Source organism: Symsagittifera roscoffensis, unplaced genomic scaffold, assembly GCF_963678635.1.
Source record: "Symsagittifera roscoffensis unplaced genomic scaffold, txSymRosc1.1 SCAFFOLD_987, whole genome shotgun sequence".
Taxonomy (NCBI): domain Eukaryota; kingdom Metazoa; phylum Xenacoelomorpha; order Acoela; family Convolutidae; genus Symsagittifera; species Symsagittifera roscoffensis.
In genome coordinates this window covers 1-14,741 of record NW_026971608.1, presented here as the reverse complement: position 1 = coordinate 14,741, position 14,741 = coordinate 1, and the positions used below count along the sequence as shown (strand labels likewise).

General features: G+C 34.8%; 1 protein-coding gene across 5 annotated transcripts; it reads right to left on the bottom strand.

Moving 5' to 3' along the window:
* Positions 1–14: 14 nt before the first annotated feature.
* LOC134856551 (uncharacterized) lies at positions 15–14,691 on the bottom strand (the record flags this gene model as incomplete). 5 transcript variants are annotated; one of them, XM_063872825.1, is given in 6 exon segments in its annotated part: positions 15–446; positions 5,187–5,510; positions 9,389–9,805; positions 13,058–13,237; positions 13,572–13,629; positions 14,347–14,691. In XM_063872825.1, coding segments are annotated over 6 exon segments (1,452 nt in total), but the record flags the coding sequence as incomplete, so codon positions are not given.
* Positions 14,692–14,741: the final 50 nt, after the last annotated feature.

Sequence of the window (14,741 nt, the reverse complement as noted above, 5' to 3'; positions counted from 1 at the left end):
AAAATTTTGCTGTCGCGGAGTAAGAGTGGAAATGAAAACGAATAGGCAAAGGTGTATAAACCTTACCGGCGCATCTATTGAGAATTGTCGGACAAATGTCTCATTCAAGCCAAAATTATTCAGTTATGAAGTACGAAAAAATCATGATAAGCTATCAAAAATAATCGATGGACAATTGTTGGTCAAATTTTTTCTAGACAAACGTGGTGTTCAACGTTCAAGTGAATCATTCGCACAGACGATTATGATGGAACCAATTGTCGTGTTGCTGTACATTTGTTGTTGTTTTGCTGCTTGCTGGTTTGTTTGTTTGTTTGTTTACAGATGCAGAGGAGAGGGTGGGGACTTTTTGTGTTGTACTTTGATTCTGCGGAGTCCAATATGACAACCATTGAGAGCCCTGATCGCTTCCTGCGCTTGCAAAGCAGTCTCGAAGCTGCAGAAACCTAAAAAAAACGAATCTGATAAGAGAGTTGAAAACGATTACGTCGCATGTTTCTTACAGTCAGTTATAAATAGTTACAAAAACATCGGACAAACAACTCACTTAAAAAACAACGAATAGATTTCAAAAAAATAAACATTTTAAAATAATTATGCTTAAGAAATTTGTTCTTTGGTAGACATATTTCAGAAACATTTTGCTAACAATTGAGCCTCAAGTTGACTGAGAAATTAGAGTTGCATGCAAAAATTAGTCAAAAACTGTCAAATTTTTTTTTAAAGTAATTCTGGCAGTTCGAATTTTTTGAGTTTCTATTATGAAAAAATGCGTTTCAAATGATCATATTCTGCATGAGATGCTTCAGTGCAAGGCAAATAAGACGACAGTACATTAAGACGACACGCCATTGAGAAGGTCTAGTAAAATCGCTTTCATTTATGTTCCAGAAATTTGAAAAACAAAAAGTTGCAATGTTTTACTTTGTTTGTATTTAGTTATCTTATAAGTGTACATAAAGAAATAGTTGTCGCTTTAAAAACTGTTGTCTCATCTGCCGAAAAGCGAAAAGCGGACAATAAAGCTTGCTTTTGGGTAAAACGAATGATTGTTTAACAAAAACAGGATGAAAAGCGACATGAACTTCAAATCTGACAGAAATTTTGAACAAACTTTTGATTATAGTATGTTAAGTTCAATGTTTACTTGACAAACACATAGAAGAAGCAAGTAAAAAACGAGCTCACAGTCAATGGTATACAACGACAAAGGAAGACGAAAGACAAATAGGGCTCTTTTCCTTTTCTCATGTTTTCCGGGAAAATAACTTTGAAGTTTTTGCGATCTTTCTTAAGTTTTGCATCTCAGAAACATAAGTTAAGTAATTTTCCTAATATCAAAAGCTAGTTTCTGTGTAAAAAGCATTAGAAGTTTTGACCACGCAGATTTCGGAAAAACTTACAAAAATAGACGAAAAAAAAACAAAAAGTCCAATTTTGTCGCGAAATTTCCTGTTCTTTTTTCTAAAGAGGTCGATTGAAATAGGTTACAAAATTCTAGAATGCATAGTAATAATTGCTAAGCAACGTTGAAGTTGCAGAAGAAATAAGTTGTTCTGCTTCTATCAATTTGTCTGACTTGGAAAAAACTTCAGCGGATTTGGCGGAGCGGAGAGGGAATCCCCTCAGGGAATCCCCTTTATGCTATTTTAAGATATCCATGTTCGACTGTCTTATTCTAAGGCATTTCTACGGGCCCCTTTGACGCCAATACAACCTAAAGCTGAAGGGGAGCGCCCGCCGAAACAACGCGATTTCTTGGTCAACATTTTCCAAAAAAAAATCTAAGAACGCTTTTTGGCCTTTTTTCAAAAATCTGGCCCCAGAGCTGACTGTTTTTGGGACCAAAATGACTGAAGCGGAAGTGTCTATATTTTTAGGGCGAAAATGACTGAAGCGGAAGTGTCTATATTTAGGGCGGAAATGACTCAAGCGGAAGTGACTATGTTTTTTGGGCGGAAATTACTGAAGCGGAAGTGACTGTGTTTTTGGGTCGGAAATGACTGGAGCGGAAGTGACTGAAACGCTATAAAAAAAACCAAGACATAGCCCATTTTCAGCTCATGAGGTAATCAGAACGAAATTGCATAACTTTAATGAGCGAACCCAAGAAATCTGCTGGGAAAAAATTTTTAACTTTGTTTCAGCACATGCGATTTTTTGCGATTAATACATTATTTAATATAAAGAGTTTTTTCAAGAAGCCTCAGATTGTCATTTTTGGATGGTCGTCAATACACGTTTTAGAAATAACTTTAGTATAGGGTGGATTTTTCTACGGAACATCAGGTACCTTAAGGAACATTTCTTGAGGGGTGATGATTTTCACAAAAATTCTTAAATTAAAAATAAAATTATGATTTTTTTGTATTTCATTTTTTCATGTTATTAATGCTCCATAGACCTTAAAAAGCAATCAGAACATTCAGGCCTTTGCCTTGATACGAGCAATCTTGTTTGATTTTTTGTATTCTACGAAAACTTTGTGCTACCTAAACAACAGCTGCGTTCTCATTTTTACAAAAAGGGCTATAGTTTGTTGCAGCCTCATTTACCACTCAGTAATTAACTTTTGTGAAATATCTGAAATGCATAACTACCTTGATGTACTAATTTTGCAGTTCTGTGTTACAACCATTAAATGGTATGTCTGCTACGTCACTAATTTACTACCTGCCAAAAGCGATGTAGCTTTTGGACGGCCATTGTTCATTTGTTAGCCTCTGAAGCGTTCTAATTCTGACCAACTTAATTTACCTATCTTTTAACTTCGTTAAAGTCTAGTTTTAGGAATTAGTTAGCGTACTTAGAACCTTTTAATATCTTAACCAATTTTAACGTCTGTACCTTAGTTGTTTAACTAAGACCCATTAAGGGAATTCTTTACAGCTTTCAATTGCAGTGGGAGGGGTGGGGGTTTGGTTGATGGGTGGGGATTGAGATACAAGACACAAATTAAAGCAAAGGACAGATGAACATATAACATGGCTGATCGAAAGCGGGTCATTCACTCACCGATCTCATTTTGTAGATATGGGTTTTGAGATATCGGTTTCGGGTCAGACCAGATTTCTTACCTCTCGCCTCCCGCTAAACCAGGATGCCAGTATCAGTTATCAATTATTTATATAAACAAACATGTTATGATATGAGTGCAGACATCGATTGATTAGCTTGGGTCAAGATATTGATTATTCCAGAAATAGATCGAAGTGAGTGAAGCCATTTAGAAATGGAGGAAAAAGCAAGAAGGCGAACGCAAGGCAAACAGCGGGAATGATCTGTCTAAGAAGATAAAGAAAAATTTAAAGGGACTTACAACGAGCAGGAAAATTGGTCAGTTCACTAGTTTATTAAGGTTGCATACTCGAAATTATGATCAATTCAGTTGTTTTTGATCGATTTAGTTAACCTTTTCCCTTCAAATGTTGTAGCTAATGATAGAAAAACTTGAACACGCACGCGAAAGCGATAGTCATTACCAATAAAAGGATGGTTCTTAGATTTAACTTTCTCTATAAAAGACATGCCTTAAATTGGATTGCGCAAGAGCAGGATGTAATTTCGAATGGACATAACATGAGGAAAGGCGTTCAAAGAAACCATGATTTTTCATGGTCACCCGGGCATGAGAAAAATGTGTCAGGCATAGAAATTTGAGACATGATGATTTAATTGTTAAGAGATGATGATGTTGATAGTTAGGATACGATGATGGTTCAGCATTAGGACATGAAAGTTGATTTTTGTTAGGACAAAGCGGTGACATTAGGAGGATATATTGAATGACAGCAATCAGGTTTCTTCGTTTTCAGGTTAGTTAACTCAATTTTTTCTCATATTCACTTACTGTGCAATTTAATTTCGTTTTGATTTGTTTTTCAAGCTCAAACAAATCAGGATTGTCTTCTGTTTTTCAAAATCGTTCATTTCCATATGAACGACTCGCATGATGCAGTATTTTCCGAGCACTTTTCGCTTATTGCCGACGAGGGCCGAGGTGATGATAGTAACGAGTACTCGGCACTACTCGTGATTAGCTTGTGCTGCGCGTAAAACGAGTCGGCAACCGAACCTGCCGAGTCTGATTCGGAGACCCCAAGATCTCTATATGTCGGATCCGAGGGGAGGTTCCCGGGTTCTTCGAGGACTTTAGACTGCATACCCAAGGAGTGGCGTTGTCGAAGTTGGTATTCTTGGTAATGATGACTCATGCTATCATTTGAAGGCATAACAGGTGACTGAGTTTTGTATGGCCTCGAGATGGTACTCATGGAACCCTTTGTATGGTTCTGAGTTGGTGGTCTGTGTTTTTTGTGTTCCACTTTTAGTTTCTTATGGCCCACTTGGCAGCCATCCATGGCTCTTATGGCCACTTGAGCCACATTTGGATTGTCGTAACTCACGAAACCTGTTCACATTATTACGTCACAAATAATGCAATAAATCAGGATTACGTTATCTATTATGTCATCAAGTCGAAATTGCAATAATATTGATTAATCGCTTTTCTGATAAGTTTTTGTTGTCAAAATGATTTATTTTTTGCAATTTGCAAGCACTTTGAAGTAAAATTATTTCACAAAGATTAAAGTAGAAACGCTGGTCAACCAGGGGCGGATTTATGAGGGGGCGGGTGAAGACACTTCACCACATGGTTTTGACCCCCTCGCCAACCAAAGGTTCCTTCCTGTGGTATTATTTGATGAGATCCATTTTCGGCAAAAACCCTAAAAAAATTTTAAACGCGCCTTTGGTCCCAATACATTCTTATTTCGAAGGGGAGCACGCGCCAAAAAACGCAATTTTTTTGTTCAAAAGGTTTCCAAAAAGTACCCAAAACGGTATTTTTGACCAGTTATTTTTTTAAATTTGCCTGTGACGCAAAAAAACTTTGCCAAAATAGATTCTTTACAGTGTTCTGGGAGCGCTCGGAAAATCAATTTGGCCGACAAATTTTCAAAACCTAATGAAAATTGAAAATCTCTCTTCTCGAGAAAATTCTAGATCCGCCCCTGTGGTAAAGCTAACTTCTCGGAGGTAAAAAAAAAATCACATGTGCAGTTTTAACAAGTTTTCTCTTAATTAAATGCGTATTTTTATTTTGGCTACATACTATACAAAAACTATACAAAAACGAAGACACAGATTTATTTTTCGCTGAGTAGTGAGATTTGTTGACTCACCGAAACACTTGCTGAGATTGGTGTTTTTGTCTATAAACACTTTTGCGCTGATCACATTTCCGAACGGCATGAACGTCTCTCGAAGATCTTTGTCTGAGAAATCTGGCGGCAGGTGGTATATGAACAAATTAGAGCCCTCTGGCCCCTCCCTCTGGCGTTCGTGGGGGTTGGGGTGGGGGCTGGTGCCTAGATTCAAACCGAGAGGGGAGGTTGCGAAATTTTGTTGTTGTTGTTGTTGTTGTTGTTGTTGTTGTTTGGCAAGAGAGGAGGCTAAGAGAAAGGGAGACACTGAAGAAGAGATGTTTCCACTCAGAAATGGCAGACCTAAAGCAGGGAAACTTGACTATGAGTCTTCATCGGCTTAAGCATACAGTGCTGATTAAGTTTATCAGGACAAAGTTTAAACAAACATTTAAACTTCAAACAACTTTTTAAACAAACATTTAAACTTCAAAGTGGATTAAGATTAAACAAAAAATGGAGAGAATTTCAACTGTCTTTTTCTCAAAGTGGGTTAAGTTTAGACAGAAAACGAAAAGAACAAAATTTGCTCAGAATTTCACCAGAATTAATACGATGCTAGTTTTTTCGAAATTAACAACCAAAAGTTTATCTCAAAAATGAATATTTTTAGCTTTAATCATGAAGAAACTGACAGTTTAATTGATTGCATCAAAACAAGCCTCTTATACAGCCCAACAGAGCTCTAGAGGAATGAAATCTCCAAAAACGCGCGCAAACAGTTTGAAAATTGTTTTTAAGCAAAGATTTTTAATTTTGTATAGTAAAAATGACATTTTTTGGCCATCAACCAAAAATATATTCTCCGATTTTTTAACTTTTAGCCCTTCTAGGACTTTGCTGGGCTGTGTCAGAGTCTTCTTTTGAGATGAGTTTTTCATCAATTAACACGGTACTTTCTGCGTAACTTTTGTTTATCTGAAAATAGCTAAAATTATCCATACTTAACCTAATGAAAATCTCAGCAATATTTTGATTCTTTGTTTTTGTCTTACCATAACTCAAAATGAGAAAAACTTGTTTGAGTTTTCCAATATTTTACAAGTTGTTTCCGGTTATTTTAAATCAGCACTGTATTAAAAACCCATGTGTTCTGATTTTCATACGGGGCTGATTGAAATTAACTGGACAAAACGAACAAAATTGGAACAAAACTGGAATGTTTGGCATAGTTAAACAGGTTTTTTTAAATTGGGTCAACATTAGACAAATTATAATGAAGACGAAACTCTCTCAAATTGAATTAGAGTTAATATGATTTCATTTAATTTGCGAATTTCGGACCCATTATTTTTTTTTCGAAAGAGGGTCATCTTTGGCCCCTTTCACTCTTTAATAAATTCAACCAACTTTACGTAGTCAATTGATTCGCAAATTGCATCAAAAAGAATTTTTCATTCAATGAAATTTAAGAAACAATTTAAAATTTGGCTTTTAAGGTAGAAAAAATGACATTTTTTTATTATTAAACAAATATATAAACATTAAAAAATTGAGATTCATATTGCTAGGCTATATAAGAGGCTCTTTTTGGTGCAATCTGCGCGTAAATTGACTTAATAGTATCAGCGCAATTTATGATTGACTAAAAAGAGCTTTAAAAAACATTTTTCTAGTAAAATTTTGGGCCCAATTTCTGTAAAATTAAATTCCACCATGATAGTTCTGCTTCAATTCTAGACCATTTTTTTTCTAATACCAGCCCAATTTGAGAAAACATTTTTTTAAACTTTAGGTTTTCTTAGCTTTGTTTGGATAACTTAAGCAAGAACAAGGGTAAGCTTGTTGATGTACAAGAAGTACAAAATTATCTAACAACGGCTTGTTAAAGAATGGAAAAGCAAAACGTCACAAAAATTACGAAAAATTGTCGAACAATTTGAACTTAGTTAAGACCAAGGGTAGATCAAGGAGGGCAAATTTTGGCCAAAACAGGGTCTTTGTAGTGCTATGGGAGAGCTCGGAAAATCAATTTGGTCGACCTTAGAAAAAAATCTACAAAATTTTTCGACATTTTTTGAAAATCCGCCCCCCCCCCTCGAGAAAATCCTAGTTCCGCCCCTGGTTAACACCATTATAATATGAAATAAAATTCGATAAAATACTGCTCTTCCTTTTCTTTCATATGTTCAACAACCAGGCAATTTTTTCCTCGGAGACAACAATGATGAGTTTTTAAAAATCGAAATCACGACCAAGAGGGCTTCAGTATGATATTATTTTTGACCCCGTAGAAGTTTCCCTCGACGTATCTCAAAACACTACCTTCGCCCAATTCCTTCCTGTCATTTCGTGACATGGTCGGAGCAACGACTGGTAGCTGTTCAAGTAACATAGAATATTCCCTGCTGTGCTGCTGTATTGCAACAAAACCTAGTAATTTATTGTATTGACGCCTTTTTTAAATTCTTATTTTAGCCAAACAGATCATTCAAGGAAGTTTTCTTGATGACAAGAAAAACTGGTTTGAATTTTTCTTGTTTTTCTAACTTATTCATATAGCAGACTAATTTAAGCACTCTGCTCTCCATCTGTTCTTTTTGCTCGTTCAATTGTATAGCCTACTAATAATTCCAGCACGCTTATCCTTTTTTAACAATAACAAACAAAAGTTTATTTAAAAGTGTAAAACTTTTAAAAAAAACGAAATACTTGGAAAATTGTGCACCTATCCAGTGCTTAGTTGGCTCCATATTTGATGTTTTTTCTTGTTGCTCCGAGCACTCTTGAATCATGGATATGAGCTATGGATAAGGCTCCGTAATTATTTTTTTCCAGTCAATTTTGTCGAATGCAAGGAAAAATAGTATGGGACCAAGTGTAGTATCATATTCAAGCCTTATTTTTTACAAATTTTGAAAAGGTCGTCTCATTCTCAAGAAAAACTGGTCTGAGTGTTTTCGATTTTTGAACTAAATCAGAAAAAATGAGCCAAGGGCTGAATTCCCAAGTTTAATTCTATTAAAGTTTTATCAATTAAGACAAAAAGTTAACAGAAAACCTAGACTTCAATAACAGCAGAAATAATTTTTTGATTTTGTTTTTAGAAAATTTGAAATTTTTCTTTGTTTTTGAATTTATTATTTATATATATTTTAGTCAGAACATTATGTGCTGATTGCCCGGGTTGACCAAAAATGCTAATCATAATTTTTCATATATGAAAAAATGCTGCACTTTTTTATACACTTTTCATGCAATTCCATAAGTACAGAAAATTGCATGAAAGGTCTATGATTAGTGATTCTTCATTTATGGAAATTGCATGACTAGCAGTTTCCCATAAACCAAAAAAAGTTATTTTTTTAAACTTTTAATTTCTCAAAATTCATGGGATATGTTCGTGACCGAACAGAAGTGACAAAAACCATCGTTAACTCCAAACTAGAGTCACTAAAAATTTGATCGTCATGTATTTACAATGCACTGGAAACGACCTGAGTTCTAACAGAGTTTTCTTACACAAATATAGTAAAAGAATCAAACTTTTAATTTTTAGACTTTTAGATTTTTTTTTCAAATATGAGTTTTTAAATTATCAGACAATGATCAAGGCATACATAAACATACTATACAAAAGAAATAGGAATGTTTAGCGGTTTTGAAAAAAGTTATCCAGAGAAACGGAAAAAATCCAAGTTTTGTGTATCCAGGACTACGTTATGCGCCCAAAAAATTAAAATTTGCATGCCAAAAAAAAATTTTTGGAAAATGTTTGTTTGAATACAAAGATCGATTTGCGGTTGAAAAAAAAGTTTTGCGGCAATTTCAAAATTACTGGGAAAATTTTTTGTTGTCGCCATCAAAAAAAATCCTAGTCATACAATTTCCATATATAAAATTGTATGATAAACATTTTTTGCGACAAAAAATTTTTCTTCCATGTTTAGTACGATACACCTACTTTTATCCCAAAACAAGCAAAAAGATGACAGCCATGAAAAAAAAATTTATGAAATTTGTATGATTAATATTTTTTATAGACTTGGTTTATGGAATTGTTTGACCAGCGTTTTTGGTCTATGGAGGTCAACCCGGGTGCACATGAACCGGCTTATCCTTGTTTTTATTACAAATCAGTTATTATCAATTAGTTTGGATTGAGCTCAGAGAAAGAAGTTCAGAGTAAATGTGATCAATAGTATTAGTAGCCAATTAGTGGTGATAACTGATAGTAGTACCTAATGATGATGCAGTTAGTTGTGCCTGTGCGTTAGCCTGGTGTTGTTGTTGTTGTTGTTGATTAGCTAGCAGCTGCAAAGCAGCCGCAGTTACAGCTGCCTGGTGACTCATATTTGCCGACGAAGAAGAAGAACCCCCGTTTAGTGACGCACCTGTGGATGAATCAGCACTTGTTGGGGTGGGGGTTGAGGCTACTTCATTCTGATTGGTTAAAACAGATGACGAATCAGCAACGCTTCGTTGAGTTGTTGTTGTGTTAAATGCGCCTGTGGCTTCAAGGATTGAATGTAATTGGCTGTTTTGTTGCTGCTGTTGATGTTGGCTCTGGAGAGCTGCGATTTGATTGGCCAACATGGATTGACCAATCGGGTTGGAGGAGAGAGTGTTGGCTGCTTGCAACAGGGACGTGGCTGATGCTAAAAATCAGATCGGGAAATTGAAAAACAAATTAACTATTTTTCAAAAAACTATTTTAAGATTTTTACCATGGGTGCTCGCTTACCGTAGTGACACTTCAATACAAAATCTTTTGATCGGATAAATTTTAGCTTTTGACGGCTTTAAAAATTTTAAACTCCAAATTAAAAAACAAGTGCTTTAAAAACTTGATCCAACTAATTTTTTCAATTTTAAAGAGACTAAACATAATTTTTTCAACATTAAAAATTAAAAAAGAGAAATAAAAAGAAATAGAAAGTTTCGTAGGTATTTTTGTAGCAAACTTTCTTTTTCAGATTTTTGTTTTTATATTACCTTTTCAGTTTGCTATTTTTGCTCGATAAAACTTCTAAATCAAGATGAATTGAACCACTTTGCCGAAACATCCCAATGTGACATTAGCAGAACAGTTTAACTGTTTTAGAAGACCCTGAAATTGATTCTGCCAAGCAACGAAAATTGATTTTACCAAGCAAGATACTTACCACTTTTCAGAATCTGAGCCACCGGGTAAAAACTAACTAACTCGGCCAGCGAACATTGAGTTCGAGTATTTATATGCGTTTGACTTTGAAAAAGAAAAATTCTGGAAAAAGTTCAGTAGAAAGATTCTTAGACTGATTCTGAGTAAAACGGCATTCAGAAACAGTCTTTAATGGGTTAACTGCTGCAAGACTCCTCTGGTAAAAACAACGAATCTACTTAACAATCCCCCCCCCCTGTAAATAAAAACAGTAAACTCGCACTAGAGCGTTGTATGTAAATTCGAATTTTGCTGCATTCTGATTGGTCGAAAATTCGCTGCAAGTACTTAACAATCTCCCCCTTTCTTGAAAAGGGGGGGATTGTTAAGTAGATCCAAAACAACTACAGATTAACCAAGTTGCTCATAACAGGGCGATGCCCTTAATGTTCCAATAGTCTTTCAGTTTGTCATAAGTGCTGTTTAATGATATATAACGTGAGAATTTTGGGTATATGTGAAAAAATGTTTAAAAGTTTATTCGTTTTTTTTTTCAATTTTAAACATCACCCTCCACCAGAACCGTTCAAGCAGTAGTGATTTATCTTGCGTTTTGGCAAGCAAATTTTTAATAAATAAGTTTGCTTCAACTAACTGCGTTAATAGAAAATGCGTTCTAAAAAGACAAAGTTTTCGCATCTACCACACGTTTGTAATTTTGAGATCAGAATATATGGCATCGAAACAATTCTTTCAAAATGGTTACTGAAGAAGTTAGACTTGTCTGCGGAAAAAGAACACCTAGCTCAAATATTCTATCATTTTCCAAAATCATTAGAACAAAACAAACAAGGCGTTTTATAATTTTTTTGACAAAAAACATACGTATTTGACAAAAAAAAGGTTCAATGAAGAAAAAAGTGAAAGTATTAAGTAGCAGAATATAAAAACCTGCTTCTCAGGGATTCGACACCCCGCATACCCAACGCGGTCCCCCTTTGTGCTATTTTGAGAAATCTATTTTGGTGAGGTACCCTAAAATTTTTCTAAAGGCGCCTTTGGCGCCAAAGAATACTTTTTTTTGAGGTGGGAATGGGCGCCAGAAAACCAAGATTTTTTGGTCAAAAGTTTCAAAAAAATGCCTATATACGCCGTTTTTTGGCTGTTTTATTAAAAACTTGCCTGCGGCACAGAAATTTGGTCAAATTGGGGTATTTATGGTGATTTGGTAGAGCTCAGAAAATCAGTTTGGTCGACCTAAAAAGAAAAAAAATGTCGACAAAATTTTCGATTTTTTTCTGAAAATCTGCCCCCCTCGAGAAAACCCTTGATTCGCCCCTGCTTGTAGGGGTTCAAAAAAAAAAGTTTTCAAACTCAGAATTTAGTTGGAAATTATTGCTTTTGAAAAAAAATTAGGCAAAACTATTGTACTGAAGAAAAATATCAGTCAGTTTTATAGTTTGCACCATTATATTACAGCAAACCGTAACTTTCAAAATATCTGTCCAAAATTTTGCATTCCCAGGGTTCCTGCGGTGAGAGGAAGACATTCCTGCAAAATTGGTTCAATTTTTTTTCTACTATTAACCATTTATATGAACAATTAACACAAAAATTACAAATTCCTTTGAGAGCAATTAGTTTTCCTACAAAAAAACTATAGATCTAGGTATTTTACAAAAAAAAATTATCAGCAAAAATAAAACATTTGTATAACTTTTTGTTTTTTCCTTCTTGCTTAATAGGCGTGATTTTGAGAAAATCAGTATATATTCTGTAAATAATGGTATACAGTTTTTATAAAACTTAAATAAGCTTTTTTTAAGTCTTGATAGAATTAAAAATAATTTCAAAAATGAAGATATTGTGTGTGAAAGTTTAGCAAAACAATTGCATTGAAATTGAAATTTGCTCCGATTTTCTAAGAAGGTGACAGAGTTTTTTGCTTGGGGTGGTTATTTTTCTATCGACATGAACTTTCAAAATCCTGTGAAAGACAAAGATTTTTTTTAGCTCAGATTTAAAAAAAAATAATTAACCTGTAATTAATTTTGTTAAATTATGGTGGGGGTGGTTCAAAGATCGCCAATTTAGCCTAATTGAGACTGTTAAACGCAATATATTTCGTGCTATTATAACGTAGGGAAGATTCAATTCGACCTAGAAGTCGCTTCAAATTGAATCCAGTTATGCTTTTTGGTGTATTTAATGCTTTGCTATATGCAAAATATAGCACTTTGTAATTGATGATGATTTATAAAAAAAACACAAAAAACTGTTTCTTCTTTTGAAAGTTTTATTAATTTTTTTAAAAGTGAACATTACTCCATCGACCTGAAAAACAGTCCGAAAAATCAGGGCTCTGTCATGATACGAGCAGTTTTATTAACAATATATAATTGAAGTTTCACTGTTAAAGAATAAAAAAGACACCACTCGACTGGCAGCAAATTGGTCCTTTTTGTGTTCTTCCAAGATCGATTTTCTTTTTTTGTTACTAATTTTGTAATTTAGAAACAAAATTTTTCTGTTCTTGGAAACAATTTTTTTTAAATTCGTTACATGATCTGAAATCTTTATATGTTTCTGTATATAATCAATTTTTATCTGTTTTTGTCAATGCGGGTCGTCTTGGATCCTAGTTTGTATCTAAATTTACCGACACCTTCTCAAGAAACCACATACCCGACTACATCTAAATGCACTTAAAATTCGCGCGACAAGATATATATATATGTGGTGAATATTGTAGGACTAGTGATCCCACCGTAATTATTCGCATAGTTGTGGGGGTGGACTGCAAGGGTTGCGTAGAGGTGTGAGGTGGGGGTGGGAGAGGGACCCCCACCCGCTACAACTGCGGGTAGGAAATATGCACCAGATAAGGTGGGGTCCCCACCCCCGAGCACCGGAGAGAAACCGCCGGCTCCACTCAAAAGAGCTGCTGCTTGAAATTAAAACTTGTTTTAGAGTAAATACAAAAATTGAGCAAGCTATAATGAAAGCTATGTCTATGCGAGAATAGATGTCGATGCCTATGTTTTTCATACAAAATGTTGTGTGTTGCAAAAAAAATTAGAACGACCTTTTTGAGCACTAAATTTGTTAATTCAGTCGAAATTTTTGAGCAAAATTCATTTTTATTTTGACTTCGATATGTAAATTCTGTCCTAAAAATTTGCCTCTGCATTCGATTTTTCTTTGAAATGAGCCAATTGTTCTTCTTTTTATTGCTGTAAGTTCGAACAATTTAAAGATTTGAGCCTGAGCTGAGATCTTACCTTGTGCCTGTGCTATTTCTGTGGCAGAAAGCGTATTTGCCGGTTGTGCTGAAGAGCCCTAGAGAAAATAGATGAAAATTAGTAATTGCTCATAAGAAAATTGTTAATGCAATTTTAAATCGATTTATCGATATCGATATTTGTTCTTTCCTACTTTGCAATCAATGTCGAGGGGATCTGTAATATAGTCTTATTTTTGTTCCGACTATTTGAATATGGGGAGGATTTTTCGATTCAGGAGTGTTTTCGTTGTTTTTTTTGTTTTTTTTTTCCACGAAAAATCAGGTTCCACAAATAATCATCGGACTGGGTTGAGATTTTTCCGTCGATATTCGATCGAGTAAAGCGAGCGAGCAGGCTTACAATAGCTTATTTCAGTGGCTTAAAATCTTAAAATAGCTTAATTTAAGTCGCAAAAAATTTAGTGAAATTAGTTTTTTTTAGTATTTTAGCGCCAAAAACTTCAAAATTTTTTTTAAAACTTGAATTTTCGAAATTTTTTGATTTTGTTTGTTTGTTCTAGAAAAATTGTCTTCAAAATTGCCTAATTTATTATGACTGTCGAATATTCCCAAGCTCTAGTTTTTCATTTAGATGCTTTTATCACATCACGCCCAAAAAAAAACTAATTTGAAAAAAAAAACTCTTGTTGTATTTTTTAAGACTATGGTCGGAACATTCCGTGGTACTTGCACAGTAACCGACTATTCTTGTTTAAATATGTAATTAATCATAACTATGATCGATAATTTAAAATCTCCAACTATGATCTTACATTTAGAACATTAGTCTGCGCGGTTGCACCATTGACACTGTTTAACAGACTAGCAGCAGCGTTGATTTGTGACAGACAGTTCAAAGCGGCCGCTACCTGTCCGGGATTATTTCCCCCACCCGAGAATCCCAAACCGGTACCAGGAACCCCCAATCCCGCTGACCCACTATCAACAGTGGTCATAGCATGGGCCATAGTATGGCCATTGGCAGTGGGAGTGGTAGATGGTAGTCCATATATGGCCGGGTTCGTGGCCCACTGGCTAGTTGTGTGATGCATTCTTTTCTGTTCTTTGTCTTTCTGTGAGTCTGCGTTTTTAACAACTAATTGGGTTCCTTTGGTAGACTGAAAAAAAGCACTTCAGTTAGTTAAGACGGTTTATCCACACGGGAAAG